At 33.6% G+C, this 15620-nt stretch overlaps 2 protein-coding genes across 3 annotated transcripts; both read right to left on the reverse strand.

Annotated features, from left to right (window-relative positions):
• Positions 1 to 174: 174 nt before the first annotated feature.
• On the reverse strand, positions 175 to 7005 carry LOC133880038 (putative disease resistance RPP13-like protein 1). 2 transcript variants are annotated; one of them, XM_062318903.1, is made up of 6 exons: positions 2655 to 7005; positions 2343 to 2477; positions 1706 to 1811; positions 1471 to 1543; positions 1011 to 1103; positions 175 to 460 (listed from the first exon to the last, which is right to left on the reverse strand). In XM_062318903.1, the coding sequence occupies exon 1, from the start codon at positions 6873 to 6875 to the stop codon at positions 4449 to 4451; it is 2427 nt and encodes an 808-aa protein (XP_062174887.1). In that variant the 5' UTR covers positions 6876 to 7005; the 3' UTR covers positions 175 to 460; positions 1011 to 1103; positions 1471 to 1543; positions 1706 to 1811; positions 2343 to 2477; positions 2655 to 4448. The 2 variants fall into 2 exon arrangements, with proteins under 2 accessions (XP_062174887.1, XP_062174888.1); XM_062318904.1 differs by having other exon boundaries at positions 2592 to 7005.
• LOC133879268 (putative disease resistance protein At3g14460) lies at positions 2692 to 4383 on the reverse strand. The gene has a single exon (XM_062317796.1). It carries the CDS (start codon positions 4381 to 4383, stop codon positions 2692 to 2694), a length of 1692 nt encoding a protein of 563 aa, XP_062173780.1.
• Positions 7006 to 15620: the final 8615 nt, after the last annotated feature.

A 15620-nucleotide genomic window follows, 5' to 3' on the forward strand; every position in this document is an offset into this window, starting at 1 on the left:
TTAGACAATAAATTTTAGGATTCCAAAGAAGCAGAATAAAAATAATCTAATTGCACATGAAACTAAAATTTAGCGTAGTTTGGCTTAACAAGCCTACATCTATAGGGTTATTAATAAAAGAAAAGATAATGCTATAGAAATATAAAATGAAAAGCGGAATAAAGAAAATAAGAACAAAGATTTTACGTGCATTGTTGCTCTTATTCCTTAATCATTTATAATACAAATGATCATTATTTATAGGGATGTAGAGAAAATACAAAAGGGTAAGAAAGATCAAATCAAATCAAAATTGAATTAATTCAAATCTAATTTAATTATAATCAATTATAATTATGCATAAATTAAATCTCATAATGTCAAATCTCACAATATATTCTAACAATTAAGCCACAATATTCCTGATCGCATCTTTACTCTGCCTCCTAAGCATCTCTTCTCGTGCACTTGTGTCTCCCTCCTGGACAAAAGCAGATAGTATAAGCAACATTACCAAATAAAACTTTCTGTTTTTGCGATGACAATCCTTAAGCAAATACTTTTTCAAACGGCACTCATTGACTTGCAAGTATAAAGTTTTTTTTTTTTAAAAAAAATCAATGGAAAAATATCCATTAATGTTCTCTGCACATCAATTCCCTCTAGAATTTCTGTTGTAAACAACTACAAGGCACAAGACGAAAAATTTGACAACACATATTAGAAAAATTTGACACACATATTGGAACTGTGAACAATAACATATTTTTGGGAATTCACAGTGCTGATTGGTAGGGCTTATATGAATTGCCAATCTTATTTACCTTGCATATTATGAAGGTCCACTGTAACCAATGAATTGCAGATTGCTATTGTTCCATAAAAAACAAGTTTTAGGACTTATCAATCATTGTTTACTACGAGAAAATTAACAAAACTCAGCTGCCCCAAACTAAGGGAGATATTTTGTTGAGACAATGAATTGCTTATTGTTCTTGTTTTCATTGAAAATAAGCTTTAAGAATCAAGACCTATGAATCCTTGTTTGGTACGAGGGAATTAGCAATTGGACTATCATGTCTTTACTCTGCCTCCTAAGCATCTCGTGCGCCAGTGCCCTCCTCCTAGTTAAAAAAAAAAACAGAGTTATAGCCACAGTAAATAGGATAAAGAAGCCATCGTCGATTTTGAACATAGATTCTTACTCTATATTCTCTAGTTGATAGCAAGAGAGGGTGTAGCATCATAACCAACCTATTGTTATTTTGTTCTATAAATCAAAGCAACGTCTACATCATTCTGAACAGTTAAACCATCACTAATAACAATTCTACCCATTCCAAAGTAGCAAAAATCAAAGCACCACACCATATACCAAATGCAGGTCAAAATAAGAAACAAGGTAAAAAAAGTACACTCCCTATACATCTTTTCGTATAACACTTCATCTATTTAAAAAGCAAATAAGACATTCATAAAAATTGTGCCCACCTGTGATATTGGGAAAATCATTTTAAGTACACTTGTCCACCCATTCTTCATTCGAAATTGCTTGATTTGAAACCTGAACTTTCATTTTGGAATGGAGGAACAAATCAAATCATCACAAATTGATCATGATTACGATGATATATCAGACAAGGTTCAATCTCCCACACAACATTTATATATATGGTAAAAAGAAATCTGGCTCTTCGATGCACTTTTATAAATAAAAAATGCTTACGCAATTTTGATGCTCTCGGCAGCTTCAAAATGTCAATTTTGGGTCGCCCTCGATGAGATATATTAGCTTCTTTAGTCCACACCTCTAACAATTTGCAACTTAACACCTGAAAATGTCAGCATGATCTAAAAAATCAATGACGATCATAACTTTTCACACAAACAAATATAAATGAAATATACACAAAGAGTCACTCAAATAGAACTCATTTTTTGTTCAATCACACACACACACGCTTGTCTGTATATAAAATTTTCAAAATATGATATAATGATAAAACAAATTTCCAGTCAATATTCTTTTCCCTCCAATAAAATTACAGAGGCAGTGAACCACGTAATTAAGATGTTATTTATTCAAATTTTATTTGATAATACCAATGGAATGGAATGCATTTGATTATATTGCACATAGGCGAAAGATCAGAATGAGATATTTTTCCATTTTCTAGTCCAAATTTCAAACATATTGGGAAAAGCTTGATAATATAATTTTCTTTGTCTATTGGCGTAAAACCACACAAAAAACATTTCACCCATCTCAGTTCACTAGAAAAATGTGTACTATTTTTGTGTCATTTATATGTTCTTTGAATGAGGAGGAAACAATACAAAGAAGAAAATATCCAGTTACAAACCTTTTTGTAATGATTTGAAAATCTGTAATGATCAGCAACATGGCAATTAGTAATGAAACACTCAATGGTCGAAAGCCTTCTCTCTCTGCTTGGTCACTTGAGCATTTTAACAAACACTTACGATGTCGTTAACCCCTGCAAGAATAGCAGTACGTTCACCAAACCAACAAGAACAGCAGTAAAAGGGTATTTCCAACGCAAACACTCAAAAGACAATCAAAGGAGCCTTCCATTCTGGAGATGGAGAACCTGAATGCATTGGAAATCAAAGAAGAGTCGCAATAAAAAGAGGTGATGTGGCAATAAACTGACCATTGGATTTATGTGTAAGCCAACCAAAAGACTTGTCTTAGGCATAATAAAACAAAATCTCTAGGCGGTATTGATCCATGGGCTGATTCTGCTCTTCCGGTTCTGGGTCATAGATGAACCTATCATCAATTTCAACGCGAGGGATGTGGGCTATCTTGGACCACTCTCGTCCTTGATCTTTCTTGCAGTGTTCTTTCAGCAGAGGACAGTTTGCAATATGAAGTTGCTGGAGCAAGGGAGGCAGACCATCCTTTGGAAAGGATGTGAACATTTCACAGCAAAAGATGCGAAGATGCAAGAGTGAGGGAGGCAGACCATCATCTGGAAAGGACATCAACTTTTTGCACCAACCAATTCTTAGTGTTTTAAGAGATGAGAGGTATCGAAAGCCTTTGGAAGATAAGTATTTCAAATCCGGCAAGTTACTGATGTGGAGGCTGGCTAGAGAGGTAGACAACGTCATTTCTGGAAATGACACCAGATGCGGACATTCTCCAAATTGAAGACGTTGAAGAGAGGTAAGCTTTTGCAACCCCCACTCAAGCAAGGCCTCATTGATGTTGCAATCTCTGATATCAAGTGATGTTAAGTTGGTGGGAAAGCCTTCTCCCGGAAAGGATGCCACACCTGGACATTTTACTATCTCCAATTCTCGAAGAGAGGTGAAGCTGTGTATGCAGTTCGGTAGGGCCCGCATTTTCTCACAATCAGAAATCCTCAGCACTCTAAGGTTGCATGGGAGCAATCCTTCGTCCAGTAAGGATTCAAGGTTTATACAATGCTCAATATAAATTATTTCGAGAGGAGAGTTCCGATGGAAGCTTTTCGCCACTGACTCCAGCATTCCACAATTCTCAATATCGACGTGTTTAAGTGTTGCAAGAAATTCTCTGCTGGATGTTAAGAATTTGAGGGATGGACAACCATAAATTTCCAAGTACTCAAGAAGAGATGTGTTGCTACTGCAACTGTTGGTATCATTCTTGTCCAACAAAATTTGTATAATATTCTCGCAATTCCATATCTGTAGCCGTTTTAGAGTTGGAGGTAGTTGGCCTGTTGCAATGTGTGTCAGCGAATCACATTTATTAATAAGAATATGCTCAAGACATTTGTTGTTGTACATCAATGCCTTGGGTAAAGATTTCGTGTCATTGCGTGTGGATGACATACCCTGTTGTTGCTGCTCTTTTACTTCTTCTGCCACCAAAGAAACTAGTTTTTGACAGTTATCAACCTCCACATAACTAAGACAGGGGAGGGGTTTTAGTAATCCCACTTCATTTGACCAGAAAGGCGTTAGCTCCTCACAATTTGTAATCCTTAGAGATTTTACATTCATAAACCCTACTCTTGGACATGTAAAGCCCGAAATTCTTGAAAGAGACTTAGAGTTTAGTGAGGTGAAGTCCACCTTACTTTTGCGCACCACCCCTCTTGAATTCTCAAATTCTACTTTGCAAAGCTCCGGAAAGCTTGAAATTGAAACCACCAACTGCTCACATCTTTCTATAACAACACTTTGTAGTGAGGGAAGGTGGTTTGGTAAATTCTCCAACAGCTTGGGACAATTTCTAATAGTAAGCTCACGCAAGTGTGGGAACTCCCCATTAGGGCTCCAGCTCTCCCATTCTTCCATATTCTCAAAATACAAAGTTTCTAAGGATTCAAAAGGTTGAGAGCAACTATCCCCATAAAACTCATCACCAACATTCTTTACACTAGCCATGCCTTCGATGAAAAGGTGTTTAAGTGATGGTAGTTGGCCCGCTGGTGGCAATGATGTGCACTTTCTCAGTTTTCAATCCTTAGGAGCACCATATGAGGAAATGAATGACCTTTTAACCAAGTTGGAAATTCAGTACCACCATAGCACCTGACAATGAGCTCTTTCAAAGACTTGTTTGGATGTAGCATGTTAAGTATATCTAATTCGCTTGCTCTATCTTGTGACCAATCCACATTGGCGCTCCATTCCAAGCACAACGCAGCGAGATTGGGCTTTTCAATTAACTTTGCATCACTTGCATCCCTGGGTTCAATGGCATTCTCCAATCTTGAGATGATAAGTGTCCCTCGAAGATGCAACAAATAACCTAAATCTTTTAGCGCGAAGCAATTGTCTTTTCTCACAATTAGATTAGACAATGTCTGGAGACTAGTTAATTTACCTATTTGAGGAGGCATCCCTTCCAGTTTATATGCATTGAGAATGTTGAAGTGGCGCAAGTTGACCAAGTTTCCAAAATTTGAAGGCAATTCCACTAGATAAGAACATCTTTCCAATATCAGTGTTTGTAAGGTGCAGAGAGTGGTTATTGATTCAGGTAGACCTCTAATTTGAGTGTAAGAGAGGTCAAGATACCGTAGATGCTTCAAATCACCAATTGAATCCGGTAGCTCAACTATGCGGTACCCACTAAAAGAGAGAACCCTTAAACATGGTAATTTCGACAACAATTTGAAAGGAACATCATGAGTCAAATAACACATCCCCATGTTAGGTAGCATAAGAGGCATGAAGGTACGTAGACAAGTGAGTTCAGAAAAAACCTCAAACTTTTTAGCGCCATCAAAATAGTCGCCGAGGTAAGACAAATGCCGAACTCTTTTGGAAATTTTTCCTTTGTTGATGCCCTCAATTCTATCCTCCATTTTGAAGCATATATCTCCAGCAACCCATTGGGCTAAATCATTGATAAGGTCGTGCATAAGAAATTTTGATTTCTTCATGCTTGAGTGTTGAAAAAATGACCTCGACAATAGATCGCAAAAATACTGACTACCCAAATCTTTCATTTGCTTATTACCTTTTGGTGGCTGAATTAGACCTTCTGCCATCCATAACAAAACCACCTGCTCCTCCTCAAATTCATAGTCTTTGGGGAGTATTGAACAATACGCAAAGCATCTCTTTAAATGTGAAGGTAGATGGTGGTAGCTCAACATAAGAGCTGGAACAATTCTACTTCTCTCCTCTGGTATATCCCATATCTTGCTCTTTAGTATACCTTCCCACTCATAACGGTCCAACGTAGTGCGCAAGAGGCCTCCGAGGGTCTTTGCTGCCAAAGGCAAGCCTTTACATTTTTCAACGATCTTTTCACCAATATCTTTAAGATTTGGATGTGCACTGAAGTTGCTTGTCCCTAGTGCATGTTGGGTAAATATAGACAAACAGGCATCATTTGACAATACTTTCAAACAGTAGGCTGGAATGGTACTCATCATTGATGAAACTCTCTGATTGCGAGTTGTGATGACAATCCTACTTCCAGGAGCTCCTGCTAGGAAAGGAGCACACAGGATAGTCCAGTCATGGTAGCTCTCATTCCACATATCGTCAAGAACGACTAGAAACCTCTTCCCTTTTAGTTTCTCCTTGACTTGGACTTGCAACAAATTCAGATCAGTTTCGTCACAGCTTTCAGCGGTGGCCGATTTTATAATTGCTTTTGTCACCCTAACAGCATCAAAGTCTTCAGAAACACAAGCCCATGCTTTCAATTCAAAAAAGCTTTGCACTTTTTCATCATTGAATAAAAGTTGGGCAAGAGTTGTCTTTCCTATACCTCCCATGCCAAGTATAGGAATCACAGAGACTCCAACCTTACTATATTTTTCACCCAGCAACAATTCAAGCATAGCCTCTGTATCTTTTTCCCTGCCATAAACATGACTATCATTCATTACAGAAGTTGGCGCTGCTGTCCATCTCCTTTTGTTTGACGACCTCCCATCAGCAGTTTGTTTCAAATTCAGTTGATTTTTCCGTGTCTCGATATCATTGAATCGATCAGTGATCTCCCCCAGCCTACTTTTGATCTTAAAATGGCTTGGAGTCAAACGAGTAAACCAAGCAACTGGGGTGAGTTTCCGTACCTTACTTGGGCGATCCTGATTTTCAGCTTTCGATGCTTCAGTGGTGAGTTCATCCACAATATCGTCGAGATCGTAAGCCAAGTCTCTGAGATCATCCAACCACTCTTTCACAGCCCTGTCACTGTGTTGCTTCTCCTCGGCATCATCAAGCATTGTCTGAATTCTTGACAGCGTTTTCTTCCACTTGTCCAGATTTTCTTCAAGTCCTGCTCCGCGTACGAAGTCCAAAAACTCGGGAACCACCAATTGATCCCACAGCGATTGGATGAAGGGAGGGAGAAGGAGCTCTCCCACTTTCTTGACTGAAGAAACAAAAAACGACGACTCTCCAGTGTTCATGGTTTTCTTGGTAGGAAGGAATGAATCAGCTGGAAACGATGCAAAAGTGAATGGAATCTTGTGTGAAAGCTCTGGAAGTCTCAAAAGTTGTTATTCCAAGGATTCAAAACTGCATGCTTTGAGGAAGTAGGGCCTTTCTGTGGCGTGCTTGCTGGTATCTTTCTCAATTTGCATTATTTATTTATTTTTTTTAATTTTTTTTAACTGTCATGATTATCCTTCCACCAACTTTCACCCATTTATCTACCATAAATTCTAGCTCAACTCCCTGTACTTTATTTATTTATTTATTTTTTTTAATAATCAGGTACCCACATATAACTTATTCTTATTATAAGTGAAAATACGGATTTAGTTCTTAGCAATATTCACATTTGTATAATAAGGTTATCACTTTTAAATATTCATATTTGTATTATATAATTACTATCTGCATTTGTGCGGTTATTAAATGTGATTATTATTCGTTATCCGCATATGAGGTAATGAACATATGCGGATAACAAAAAAATATAAAAGGATTTTGACCCTTTATATCTTAGTTTGATTTGGCATGTGTGATTTGAAAAAATGTGCATCGTAGTTTTTAAACAAAAACTAGCAATTTCAAAATGTAGTGAATTAGACAACTTTAAAAAAAAATGCATCATGTTGCTTTTTTTTTGAACGCGCTATCAAACACGACGTCTTCTGCATACTTCCAACTCCCAAGCCATCTTCCACGATTTTGTTTAAAAAAAAATTATTTTCAGAGCAACTTGCTGATTAATATTCAATAGTTTAAGATTTTTTATTTTTATTTATTTATTTTCTGGGGAGTAGTTTAAGAGCAACTTGCTTAATTATCACCACTTTTGGCTTCTTAATTCATTCCGATACAGTGAATTGAGCAAATTTTTTTTATTTATATTCATTAGTTTAAGAGCAACTTGCTTATCATTGAACTTTTTTATTTCTATTATTTTCGTTTTAGATGATGACTTCGACGAATCTAACAGTGTCATTCAACTTGTCTTCACGTCAATGCTGTTTCAATTGTGTAATTATGGATTATATTTGATGCTTTTCTCATGATTTTAGGCCCCATTCCATTTTGTTGTTATCATAATACTAATTGTACACTAACACTAATCCTAGTGAATTTTATTTTTATTTTATTTTGAAACTGATTTCTGCAGTTTAGATGGTTGAGATTGTACAAATGATCCTGTTTTAGGTGGTTGGTTTTATCTGATTAAGCTCGACAGATGCATAGAAGCATGTAAGTTAAGGTACTCACACTCGTACTCAAGATTATCTATGTATAGTAGTTGCCCACCATAGTGACCGTACTATAAATTAAGAGCAACTATTTTTTTTTTTTTACCTTTTGTTTTTTCTGGGTGATAGTTTTAAGGGCGACGTGCTAACCACCACTTTTGGCTTCTTCATTCCATACAATAAATATAAGGAGCAAATTGCTGATTACTATTCAATATTTTTAAGAGCAACTTGCTTCTGTGCTTGACAGCTTGTCATGATTATGATATTATATTATACTAATTGCCCAATAATCTTATGAACGTACATGTCTTTTCTGACCATTTCAATAAAGAATGTCAAATAAGATCAAGTCTTACCTAATATACAATATAAAATTAAATTTGTTCTGACGGTGTATGATAATAGTAAAAATTAAGAATTAAATATTTAAAATAATATTCAAAAAAAAAAGAAAATAACAAATAAAAAAGAGTAAGACCCAATTCTTATTTAAAATCAAAACTAAAACACACATATGCATAAATAAAATAACACTAATGTCGATCTTTTCCTGCATTACATACAGAACATTGCTCAACATCAAAAGTTTTTCAACAATACATACACAAATTGCCTGGCCATCTCATTTACATAGCAGAATGTGAAGGTCTAGTGTAACTAAGGAATTGCAGGTTGCTTTTGCTTTCATGAAAACATAACCTTCGGGATCTATGAATAGCTGTTTAGTTTTAGGTGGTTGGTTTTATCTGATCGATTAAGCCTCATAGATGCATAAAAGCATATAAGTTAAGGTACTCACCCTCCTTCTCAAGGTTATCTATGTGCTACTTGCCCACCATACTATAAATTAAGAGCAACTTGCTCTTTACTATTCAATATTTAAGAGCAATTTTTTTTTCCTTCTGTCTGGGCAATAGTTTAAGGGTGACGTGCTTAATTACCACCACTTTTGGCTTCTTCATTCCCATGCAATAAATAAAGAGCAGAAGTCCTCTTTTTGTTTTTGGGTTAAGTGGGAATATTGGAGCATGGGATGATTCATGTCTTTCATCTAACTCTGTTAATACCATAAATTTTGGCTCAAATCCTTTTTCTTTTCTTTTTTTGAAATAAGGAAGCCCCTTAGCTTTGCTGTTACCCTGACAACTAACTGTTTGTTGGTTTCCTGGTTTGCAACGTGTAATTTGAAAAAATATCGGTTATATATAGTTTGAAAAAATAACTATTTTAAAATGCTATTAATCAAACATAATTTTTAAAATTAAACGCAGTTGAACATAAAATATCGGTTATATATAGTTTGAGGAAGTACGGCCTGTTTGTGGGTGCTTGTTGGGATCTTTCTCAATTTTAATTTTTTTTTTTTTTTTTTTTAAATAACCAAGTCCCACGTATAGCTTATTCTTTAGTATGGGTGAAAATGTCGTTTCGGTCATTAGCAATTTTTACATCTGTAAAATGTGATTATCACTTTAAAATATTCGTATCTACATTCGTATTATATAATTACTATGAGAAATTATCCCTACACTCATTTCTCACAACAGTCCCACAACAAGTTGATGTGGCTAGTAATATTTTATTATTTTTTTACAAAAAGAAAAGAAAACAAAACAAAAAAAATAATAAAATATTACCAGCCACGTCAGCTTGTTGTGGAACTGTTGTGAAAAATGAGTGTAGGGATCATTTCTCAATTACTATATGCATTCGCGCGGTTATTATCTATTATTCGCATATGAGATAATATACGTTTTAGATTACTATTTAAATCTATACACAAAATTAAATAATGCAGTTATTAATACATGCAAACTAATAAATTAATATTTAATTTGTTACACAATTCGCGATTATCAGTCATAAATAGTCATTGTCTCGTAAAGTAATTGAGATTTGGATTACCAAAAAAAAAAAAAAAGTAAATTCAATGAGGTTTCAAGAAGATAGTGAAAAAACCTAACATAACCTAAAGGTCTTAAACATACCAAATCTAAAATGACATCTTTTTTTGAATTTAATTATATATTATATATAATTAAATTCAGTGAACTTACCATATTGGCTCTGTTCCTTTTCCATCTTGATATAAAGGTAAAAATAATTTTAAATATTTTGTGATTATTTTATATTTTTAGTTATTTGTTAGTATTTTTATTTTAGAAAAAAAGAGAGAAAAAAAAAACATTAATAAACAATGCCAGTCATTATAAGTATCTCGTATTTGTAAATTGTGTTTTAATTGTTCTCTAAACAGTTTATTAAAATTATTTGAGGGATGCTTGCTGCCTTGCTGGGATCCTTCTCAATTGTCTTACTTTATTTTATTTTTTTAGTATCATTATCATCCTCCCACCCACTTGCATCCATAACTATGATTATTTTATTTAAAAGATAGAAATTTTTATTGAAAAACTCAATCACCACATGCTCTGTTTTTTGGCTTCTTGTTCAAGAATCTTAAAATAATGTATGAATCACCACGTTCCTTTGATGTTCTTTACGCTTCTCAATAACTCGACCCTTTCGGGGGTCCCGCTCCGATGCCTAAGTTAGCTTATGTGAGAAAATAATGCTCTATGCATAAAATTGAGTCTTAGTTTATACCTGGGTATGAGCCTATTTATAGGCAAAGTGGTAGAGTTAAACCTGGATTAAAACTCCTGCACCTTGTTGATTTAAAACTGTTGTTAGAGTTCTAATTGGACTTTAATCCTTCTTAGACTTCTGATCTGATATCTTCTTAGACTTCTGATATGATCATTATTTTTATTTGATCATTATTCTTATCTGTTTGGACCTTATTTGACTTTTGAATCTCCTCTTTGGATCGGGTTGAGTGAGATTTATCCCCAACAGTTCTTATCAATTATCGTCCATTATTTTTATTTTTATTTTTTCTCGGCAATAGTTTAAGGCCGACGACCGACCGACCGACCGACGACTCTCCAGTGTTCATGGTTTTCTTGGTAGGAATGAATCAGGAAACGATGCAAAAGTGATTGGAATCTTCTGTGAAAGCTCGGGCAGTCTCAACCGTTGTCATTCCAAGGATTCAAAACTGCATGCTTTGAGGAAGTAAAGGCGTGCTTGCTGAGTTGCTGGGATCTTTCTCAATTTGCATATTTTCTTTTTTTTACTGCCATGATTATCCTCCCACCCACTTTCACCCATTTTCTCTACCATAAATTCTGGCTCAAGTCCCTCTACTTTTTTTTTTTTTTTTTTTTTTCATAATCAAGTCCCACATATAGCTTATTCTTAGTATGGGTGAAAATGCAGACTCGGTTCTTAGCATTCGCATCTTAATTATATAATTACTATCAGCATTCGGGCAGTTGTTGCGGTTCTTATCTGTTATCCACGTATGAGGTAATGAGAGTTTTGAATTGCTATCTAAATTTATATGCAAGATTAAATAATACAATTATTACTATATGCAAGCTTAAATAAACTAAGATTTAACTTGTTATACAATTCGTGATTATCAATCATAGAGTCATTATTTCATAGAGTAATTGAGATTTGGATTACATAATTTGCAATAAGGTATGACTTTGAGATGATAATGAAAAAAACATAATATAACCTAAAGATCTTAAACTTATCAAATTTAAAGCGACGTTTTTTTTTTTGTAAACTTAATTTTATATTTATAAAGGGTGGCATCCACATTCTTAGTCTGATTTTGCAATGTGTGATTTAAAAAAATAGCAATTTCAAAATGTAATGAATGAGACACGATTTTTAAAAACAAAGTAAAATATTTAGTAAAACCTAGAAAACATTACTTTTTCTGCTATACAAAATTGCTGTTTGCCCTTAAAAAAATGCATCATGTAGCTTGTGGGGTTCAAACCGTCATTTTCTTATAAACGCACAATCAAAATACGACATCTTCTGCATACTCCCCACTCCCAAGCACAACATCTTCCACGATTTTGTTTAAAAAAAAGAAAATTATTTTCAGAGCAACTTGCTGATTAGTATTCAATAGTTTAATTAAGAGCAAATCTGTTTTGTTTTTTCGTGGGGAGTAGTTTATTTCTTCGTTTGAGATGATGACTTTGACGAAGCTAACATTGTCATTCAACTTGTCTTCACGTCAATGTTGTTAAATTGTGGAATTATGGATTTTTTCACTTGCTTTTCTCATGATTTTAGGCCGATCGATTCCATTTTGTTGTTATCATAATATTAATTGTACAATAATCCAAGTGAATTTTTTATTATAATTTTTTTGAACAAAAATGCATGTCTTATTACAAATCAATAAAGACCCTAAGATCAAAAAATAGGGACAACGGACTCCCCACGAACAATATAATGATATTAGGTGGAGTTTCCTCTGACCAAATAGAATTCCTGACATAAAAAACAACCACTTTAACTAGAACATGAGTAGTTGAATTGGCTTCCCTCCTCACATGGACTACAAAGGGTATCCAACTTCGATTTAATACCGTCTATGAAATGCCCATATCTACTCCAGGATTGGTTACCCGAATTTACCGTGTTGACTATTTGCAACGTGTCTCCTTTCAAAAGATATCAAACTGCATGTAAGGTTGCCCAGGCTTTGGCCGTACATGGATCCACACTAGTTTTTTGAGTTAAGCTACGAGTTGCCATAACACGCTCTGCAATAATTCTGAAACCAATTTGCCCCTTCTTTAAATCAAGTGCAGTATCCCAATTGACTTTAATAATACCCAAAGGATCGAGTTGCCTTCCATAAAACGCTCTGCAGAGTCTCTCGCAATAATCCAAGTGAATTAAATTGATTATCTTATGAAAATGTCTTTTCGACCATTTCGATAAAGAATGAAATAAAATTCAAGTTCTGATTATGCAGTACAAGAAAAGAATATTCGGTCTTTACATTTATTTATGTTTTATTAATTATTTAGGTTATTAGTATTTACTTTACGTTTTATGAGTTTGTGTTATTTTCTAATCATTAATAGACTTGGTCCAAAGTCAGTCACATTACAATTACAATTTTTTATTTTTTTTTTGTCAACATCTATTTAATTGAACTTTTACACTTTTATAAAAGACAAATTATAATTATGAATAAACAGATCTTTTGTTTGAGGCGTGACACATCTTCTCATTTGGTGTGAAAACTCTACCAATTAAGGCCAATGAGACTCTGGTCAGCCTATTCTTATCGTTATTTATCATAACCTATAGTTTGAATTCTCTTACTCTTATTACTTAAATTATTAAATTTATCATGACCTATTAGTTAAAGCTTAAATCACAGGGGTGATTTAATCTTTTTAGATAAGCAAATCCACATGCAATAATAACCCAATTCCAGTTCCATCATGCCAAAAAAAAAAACAAAATTACAATCCAAACATAATATCAAAATAATAGTGTCTTTACATCTTCATATCATTATAAGTCAACATGCAGAAACATCAACCAAAAAGAGTAATAAAACATAGAGTTGTTATATATATATATATATCCACACCAAGTCCAAGATCCCTCAAACCTGCAATGCCATCTTATTTCTGACCTTAAAATTAACCATCAACACAAATTGAAGGAGTCAACACAAATTGAAGGAGTCAGACAAGCTTAATTTATAAAAATAGAAAACATAAAATTGAGCAAGTCTTCTTTAAAAAATTAACATGTTTATGAACAGAAAAATAATCTTTTACCATACCTTGAAGCTCATTGGTTCTGCAGAAGACGACATCTCAGTACAGATTCTTATTGTGGATGCACTTTTCATAACAATTGAATAAAAAAGTGTTAGAAATAGTAAAAGAAAGCAGAAAAATGAAATGTTGACAACTTGTGTATTTTTAATTTAAAGTACTGAAGGTATCAAAAAGCACTGAAAATCAAAGAAATTTTGTTATCTTTTTATTAAATATCAGGACAGCAATTACTTCTGTATTTTAGGACAATTATGTTGATAACTGCTAATCCAACCGTCCATAACTGCTTAAGTAACAGTCATAAACTACTATTTTAACTAATTCTGACCATCAGATTAAATAACTGTCAATGATTATTTAATAATAACCATTAGATTGTTATTAATTAATCTCAACCGTTAGATCAAATGTGATTTGACCTTACAGTTTATTTTAGTGATGATCCTGTAAATCCAACCACTAGATTTACCTAAGAAGAATCCTATGATTTAAATTAAACCATCAGATCGATTGATCATGACCATCCAAAATTGAAAGGTCAAGTGCGCCACTAGCGTCCTACAGCCCATTGCCACATGCGCGTGTGTGTTCGGTGCTTCACACCGTACTAGAGTATACACTCAAACATCACTTTAAATTCTTAAAGTGCGTTGGGCTTTATAAATACCAAGTTACCAACTATCGTTTTTCTTTTTCTCATATGGGACTATATTCATTTAATGCTCTTTAACACCTTCCTTTTAAAACATTTCAAACACTCAAAATAAATATATATACATATTAATTTTGAAAATGCTTTAACAACATATATTTCATTAGCTTGCACTTGAAAAGCCGTCAGGATAATCAACTCCATTAGTACCGGCATATATTTCATGGCCATTTGATTTTCTCCCGCTTAGAATTATTATTACTTTTGAGTTTAGTGCACAAACAATTTATAGGGATTAATTTGGTTCTTTATTTTATTCTAAAAGACGTTTTTTTTTTTTTGTGTAATTGATGACGTTTAGTTCAAAAATTCTATAAGTTAACTAGGTATAATTGGAGAAGTTAATTGGAGTGACTTTTTTTTTTTTTAATAGATTAATTGGAGTGACCTTTTTTTTTTTTTTTTTTTTGATTCAATTAATTGGAGTGACTTGAATAGATTCAATTAATTGGAGTGACTTTTTTTTTTTTTTTTTTTTTTTTTGATTCAATTAATTGGAGTGACTTGAATAGATTCAATTACACCTATCGAATAACAAACAGTCTCGTCAATAATAGAGAATATGTGTGAAGATTATTACAAATTTTCAAATATTTGCCTGTTTTCACTTCAAAAAATATTGTTCGTGCATTTCATCGTTCCTTCTAAAGCAATGCCCCCGAAATTGCTCTCTTCTTTTTCCTTCTTGTTTGATTTACATTTTTTTATTATTTTATTTTATTTTTAAGGATAAAAACAGCTAATGTGTTTTGGAGCATGCTTTTTGTTTTTTGTTAAAAAAAAAAAAAAAAAAACTTCTAATGTGATATAAAGGTGAAAATAATTTTAAATATTTTATGGGTATTTTATATTTTTAGTTATTTGTTAGTATTTTTATTTTAAAGAACAAAAGAAAAAGAGAGAAAAAAAAAATTAATAAACAATGCCAGTTATTATAAATAGAATAAATATTCACTGCCACCTAAAGATACAACTTTTCACCACCTTGTCTATGTGGCAAGGTGGTCCCCCACTACTTTTTGAATTTTTTTTTTATTTTTTTAAAATAAATTAAAGTGAGGGACTACCTTGCTACATGGGCAAGATAGT

This window comes from Alnus glutinosa, chromosome 10 (assembly GCF_958979055.1).
Source record: "Alnus glutinosa chromosome 10, dhAlnGlut1.1, whole genome shotgun sequence".
NCBI lineage: Eukaryota > Viridiplantae > Streptophyta > Magnoliopsida > Fagales > Betulaceae > Alnus > Alnus glutinosa.

What these genes read in the sequence shown, in the direction of transcription:
- LOC133880038 (XM_062318903.1), bottom strand. Translation starts at nt 6,875, where the DNA reads ATGAACACTGGAGAGTCGTCGTTTTTTGTTTCTTCAGTCAAGAAAGTG.
- LOC133879268 (XM_062317796.1), bottom strand. Translation starts at nt 4,383, where the DNA reads ATGGCTAGTGTAAAGAATGTTGGTGATGAGTTTTATGGGGATAGTTGC.